At 39.7% G+C, this 6443-nt stretch overlaps 1 protein-coding gene across 12 annotated transcripts in view; it reads right to left on the bottom strand.

Annotated features, from left to right (window-relative positions):
* Positions 1–556: 556 nt before the first annotated feature.
* Positions 557–6443, bottom strand: part of ADAMTS3 (ADAM metallopeptidase with thrombospondin type 1 motif 3) — a 320013-nt gene continuing 314126 nt past the window's right edge. For all 12 annotated transcript variants that reach the window (XM_089302657.1, XM_089302661.1, XM_070048039.2 and 9 more), the window contains one exon: positions 557–3156. In XM_089302657.1, coding sequence (XP_089158783.1) covers positions 2606–3156 — 551 coding nt within the window. In that variant the 3' untranslated portion in view covers positions 557–2605. The remainder of the gene's footprint in view (positions 3157–6443) is intronic.

Here is a 6443-nt window from a genome sequence, read left to right as displayed (position 1 = left end):
CAGTTCAAACTAGTAACAACCATGATATCGTGTTTCTCTACTAGCTAATAAATGGGATTCCATTGAGATGTTCCCTCCTCCTCTATGTCGTAACAACCATGAAATCGTGTTTCTCTACTAGCTAATAAATGGGATTCCATTGAGATGTTCCCTCCTCCTCTATGCCCGAGTTTCCAGTGGTGAATTCCCATCGGTCGTCAGGTGATCAAGTTTGTGTGTACGCTTTTACAAAAATCACTCTGAGATTACAGATTGTTAAAAACACAAGTTCCCCTTCCTCCTAAATCCTGGCAAGGTTGCCCTACTCTCCTTTCCTCTCCTTAATTTCCAAGGGACATAGCATAGTTAAGTAGAAAGTCACCTCCCCCAGCCTCTTATTTTTTTTTTATTTTTTAAAAACAGTATGGCATACCTTGATGTGAAAATAAGACATACAACCACTTCATTTGATCTCCTTTAAAGCAAATACAAGTTGCAAATGAATTTAATGCCATTTAAGCTGTAGGTGGAAAGAATCTGTTGCCAAAACTCATGATAAAATCTAGATAGAGCCAGATCTATTAACGATTTTATTGCTACATGCTCCCAATACAACAACAGCATCAGTAGTGTACACGTTGATAAAAAGGAATGTGTAGCTTAGAAAAGAAAGCTCAGAGATGAGAAGTACACTGAATATGCACATCTTAATGGGAGGTGTGTGTGTGTGACATCTCAGCATTCCCCTGGGACCAGATGAATGCATGCCCATGTAAACCAGAGAGAATTTCATTCTTGGGAATTTTTTAGGGAAAAAAAAGAACTTCTAGTTAGGGCTCAGGGATTCTTTTACTGTCTGGAATTTGCCTCATTCGTTCAACCTTCAAAAGTCTTGCACAAAGTAGCAGCGATTCTTAGAGGTATGGAGTCAATAGCTCAGCCTGGTAGTTTACAAGGGTTAGAATGCAAGAGCCTGAGCATGCTGTCCTTTGAAAAGCTAACCGATCTGTCTTCCTCTGCATAACATTTCTCTGACAGTTCTGGTACTGACCTTTCAAAAACGTCATGTTGACAGCACTCACCTCTTTAACATTCTTAAAAAATAATTTCTAATCGACTATTTCATTAGACAGCTAAGGTCATATTTTATATTTCCTTGAAGGGGAACAAATCATCAACTTTGTAGCAACTGTTTCAAAAATGCATAACCTAAAATTTGTTCAATTTTAGCTCTTTGAGAAGGCTGTGGTACTTTGTTCATACAGGAGAAATTGAAGCAGAACAAAACATGCATCCCTTCTGTCTCTCTAGTTTACCAAAATATGTCATTGATATTGGTGTAAATATTTAGTACATAAAAATACTATCAAGAAAAAAATCAACTTTTAATAAATAGCTTAGGTTCTGAATTCTATATACAAGTACTTTACATCTACTCCCTGTTGAGAGCATTTCTGGCTTCACCGTGAGCAAGATAATCACTGACATAAATTACTAGCACATGATTGCAGTCAGATGCATCGTGGTTGTGAACATTTGGATATGAACCATGCAGGAAATAAATATCTCAACCCTTGACAAATGCTTTCTTGAACCTCCTTCCAAAACACTACTGTATTTGAGTGTCAATTCTAGTTCAATGATTCTTTTCGCAGCTACCAACATAAGTTATTTCCAAATATCTTTCCTTGGTGATTAGTACAGTACGTGGAGTAAAACTCTCTGTATGTGCCAACAATGGGAAAATAAAAGAACACAAGAACATAGGACACCTCAATGGCATCTCCTATCTTGAACAGGTTCATTTACTGTTCCCTGTGGCCAATAGTATGCCAAGATAACAAGCTTATCCCTTTTCATTATAAAGATAGAAGGCAACAGATAAGCTGATATCTGTATATCTGAAGTTTTTTTTAAAACTATAATTTGGGTATCACATTGTTGATTCAACAAAACCATACAATGAACTTCTTTGTGTTGTAAGTAGCTATAATTCTAACCTCTTCTTCATAACCTTCTGCTTTGAAAATCAACCTATGGAATGTCAAATAAGGCAATACTCAATGACAGGCACCTAGAACATCCAGAAATGTAATATAGTAAACAATCACTTGAGAACACATCTCTTAAAATAATACTGATTTCTGCAATATACAGTATTTACACAACAGCTGCAAATTTGCTCATACAATATTTCTAATATAGATAAATAGGAATACAAGTCTAAGAATTCTTTGCTCCATTTTCAAAATTTCTGGTTAAAATGTAAACTGTTGGCATCTCTTTATTTTCACCATAACTTTTTTTAAAATAAAAATCAGCTGATATGCACAAATGGTTCCAGTCCCTTTTCTGCTACAGAGAGTGACCAACATACTTCACAACTTTCCTTCCGCTTATAATCTTTGGTGCTTTCTTCCAATTAATCCTAGTAAACAAGTCAATGCAGAACAAAAGGAGGATGAAAGCAACTCCAAAGTGAACCAGCACTTTTTGTTCTTCTATTTGGAGATGAACTGAGTTGATGACCGATGGAGAGTTCCACGTTCAACAAGCTGTATGCACCATGGGGAGAGGGAGGTCGCCCAGGCTTCCCTCTGACTTCTAGCTTCTTAGCGTCACTTTCTCATCTCTCTAAGTTGGATGATCTTACCGGATGTCTCTTATTAATCATCTTTTCATCTTTCTTTGAGGTTCTTGTCTGAGAAGAAGCACCTATTGAATTACTGACTGCAAGGAAGGGAGCAGCAGCCAACTGAGAAGCTGAACTGAGGTGGCCGCTCTGGGTGGGCGAAGAGGACGGTACTGAGACCGGCCTCAGCGTCTCGCTTCCTGATTGCTGAGCTCTCTTCTGGGGTAAGTTAGCACCATCACGTTTCCTATTTGGCCTGAAAGCAGTGTGTGTGTTTGGACCTCCCATGGAAGACTTCTCAGCAGGGGTCTCTGCATAGTAAGGAACCAAGGAGGTGGGTACCACTAGAGATCCAGGGAGGCCACTAGGACTAAGAATAGTATCCTCTTGAGTTTCAGCAGCTTCTAGAAGGTACGGTGGGGGCAGGGTGCTACTGCGCTTGCTACATGACTCACAGCATAACTTGTTGTAGCCTGGTATAGAGCAGTACCGAGCCAGCACCTCCATTTGACAGAATATGGACTTGTCTCCCAAGCACGGCTCATCTGCAAAAGTCAAAATAAAGGGCAAGAAATAAACATAATTAATGAATTAAAAATATTTTGGTGAAATCTGGAACAATGAAAGTTATCTGCATGAATGTTGCATTAAATCTGAGTATTCAGGAGGAATTCACTGAACTAAGTAGCTCTTGATTTACAAAGTACTGCTGGGCCCTGGCAGTTGTGGGTTCTACCTGGATGGATGCAACTCATAGTAGACTTGAAAATATTTTAAAGAGGAACAGATTTTTTTACAGCTTAAGGATTACTGGGATAACATTTATATTTTGTAGTAAAAGGCAGGAAGTAAAAGGTCATATGCAAACGCTATAGCATCTGCAGATTGCATATCTGAGGAAGGTCTGGGGACCTTTCCTCTGTGGATGTGCAGGGACAACTGTTCAAGGAACGACCTCCATGTCCCAAGCTCCTGAGAAGTCCTAGACCAGTGAGTGTGTTTCTGTCAAGTAGGAATGTATCATCTGATTTTAGGATGAGAAAATAGGATCCATTTGACCACAAACTTGTTTCTCTTTTTATTATTTTATGTTATTTCTGGCTTTTAAATTTCCTGTAGTCAGTACTCTATTAAAAATTACTAAAGACTTATTGGGACAATATACCAATAATACCAAAAGAAAAATGAAAATTCCATTTTGGTTAAGAGAATATGCTCCAAGTGGAATACAATAGCTTTATGTTTACTACCAACTATTTTCAGCTTATTTGAAAGCACAAATTTGGGTGAAGTGTGTCAATTTGTATTTCATTGACTTGACAGCACTTTATGTTAATAGGGTACTAACCTAATGGAACACTCACATAAAGCGCTTGATTTGTATGTCCACATAATTTTATTTTAAAATCTTGTATAAGAACTGGACTTCAAAAAATCCAAACACCTGCGCTCTTGGGAGTGTTAGTAGGTACTGGTTGTCCAGTTGTTCCAGGGCAGCCTGTGGGATGGGTCCAGTTCCTGCTTCTCTCTCACAGGCAGAGCCAGCGCTCAGAGTAGCACCTGGAGCTATGTGACACTGCAAGACTGATCCGCATCCAAATAATACATGCCAGGAACTGTAAATTGTGGAATTTTTTAATAGTCATTTAAAATTAAGATACATTATTGGGTAATACCATATTGGGAGCTAAGCAACCTACTATTTACCTTGCCAAAGAAACTGGATAATACTTTTTCGAAAGCTTGAAAAATAAAAACAGAGGTGTGTCAGTTGGCAATGGTAACTGGCTAAAATTACCAGTTTTGTTGGAGTTCTAAGATTACGTCCACTTCCCAAATCTGGACTGACTTGTACTGGCCTGAGCTTTGTAGGCCTATTAATTGGATAACGCTTTTGAATATTTCCTATTAGCGAAGGTCATCATCTAGCTACACTGTAAATGCCTTAGAGTTACATCAGTGGGTTTCCCCTTAAATGTGAGGGTCACCTCAAATATCAGTGAATTATTTTTCTATGCCTGCTTCTTAAAAGAAGAAAATGTTTTTCTTTGTTTGATGAGAGGCCCTTAGTTAACCTTATACTCCTTATGCTTTGACCCTCTTCAATCGTGGTCTGAGTCCTGGCTCATAAGTGTGACCTATTCTTTCTGAGGGTCTCCTGTCTGGACATGTTTGTGCCCTGGCACTGTGGAGACTGGGTCACAGCCTGGGCCTCAGGACAGGGTGTACTTCTGTATGGAAGAGGAAAGGGAGAGAGATTCGGAGAAAAAAACACAACCCAGCAGCAAAGGAATACATTTAATTTGTCTACATCTAGAGAAGAGCTTTACAAACGAACAATGAGCACAATCAAAATATGGAGTCACACGACAAAACTGATCACTAGAGAAACGTTTTAGTCTTATTCCACTCCAGCCTCATCCTAAGCAGCTCAGGAAAAAGGTCCCACATTTGGTCTCGAAAAGCCACTTGGTGCTTACGCAGGTTGGGTATCCCTGCTCTGAGATGCCTGGGACCAATGGCGTTTAGGATTTTGGAATAAATGCAGAGACTTTACCCAGTTGAGAGTCCCTAATCCAAAATACTCTGAAACCCAAAACTTTTTAAAAGTTTTGGAGTGAGAGTCTGGTGAAAAGTATTACCTATTTGCTTGAAATATTGTAAAATATGTGACCTCGCAAAAACTCCTGGAATTGGCATTTGGGCCTGGATTTCAGAGCAATAAAGCAGCTAGAAGGAATGTGGGAACACCAATGTAGTTTTGATGCCTCCGTTGCACCTGGGCTTGAGAGCAGCCTCAATCCAGTTCTTGCTGGCATTTGGGCACATCTGCAGAAACACACTGCTCTACCAGCTATTAAGAATAAAATCTAATGGGGACAGTTAGCTTTAATGTTTCTCCCTCAGTTGTTTGCTCTTTTGGGTATAACTTGGGTTTTTAAGACTTCAAATATATTAAACCTTTTACTTGGGAAAGTATATAAGTCCTATGTCTCCCCCTCATGGCCATGCTTGTTCTTACCACTACAAAGTTTAAAGACTTGAAACTTGGGCTTTTCAAAAAAAAATAAAATATTTTGTAAAGTAGTTCCTAAAAAATTTACTTGGGGAGGAAAAAGTATCACTTAGCAGATGTCGATATTTAATCAATGCCTTATGTTGGTGTTGCTAGCCACAGAAAAAGCAAGTTGTACATCCTTAGAATGTCAAAGCAATGTCCATTGTTGTCATTGGGCATAGATTTGGGAGAACTGTTGTTGTGGAGAGGCGTGGGTGGGCCAAGGAGAAACGGGGGGGGGGGGAGGGGAGGGGGAAACAGTCACAGACAGAACAGGCAAGGGGACTGGGAGACAGACACTGGGTGCTATGGTCTGAACATTTATGTCCCTCCAAAATTCTAACCCCAAGGGGACTGCAACTAGAAGGTGACACTTTGGGTGGTGACTTGGGCATGAGAATGGAGTCCTTGTGCATGGAATTGGTACCCTTAGAAAAGAGGCTGTGTGCAGTTCCCTGGCCTCATTTGACAGGGGAAGACAAAGCAACAAGGCAGTATCTAGGAAGCCCTTATCAGACACTAAATCTGTGGGCACTTTGATCTTGGACTTCTCTACCTCCAGGCTTAGAGGAATAAATTTCTGTTATAAATTACCCAGTCAAAGGTATTTTTATAGCTATATGACAAGCAGAGACTGGGGAGGGAGAGCAAGAATACCATGAGACCATGAGTAACGTGTGATGGACACATGACAGTAAGTAGCGAGCGAAACAATGGCAATCAGAGAGGAACACAAATGGAAACAGAGAATGAGATACAGACAGCTGCTAACAG

The sequence above is a fragment of the Oryctolagus cuniculus genome, chromosome 8, assembly GCF_051225735.1.
Source record: "Oryctolagus cuniculus isolate XC-2025 breed Fujian yellow rabbit chromosome 8, ASM5122573v1, whole genome shotgun sequence".
Lineage (NCBI taxonomy): Eukaryota > Metazoa > Chordata > Mammalia > Lagomorpha > Leporidae > Oryctolagus > Oryctolagus cuniculus.
This window is presented reverse-complemented; position numbering and strand designations above follow the sequence as displayed.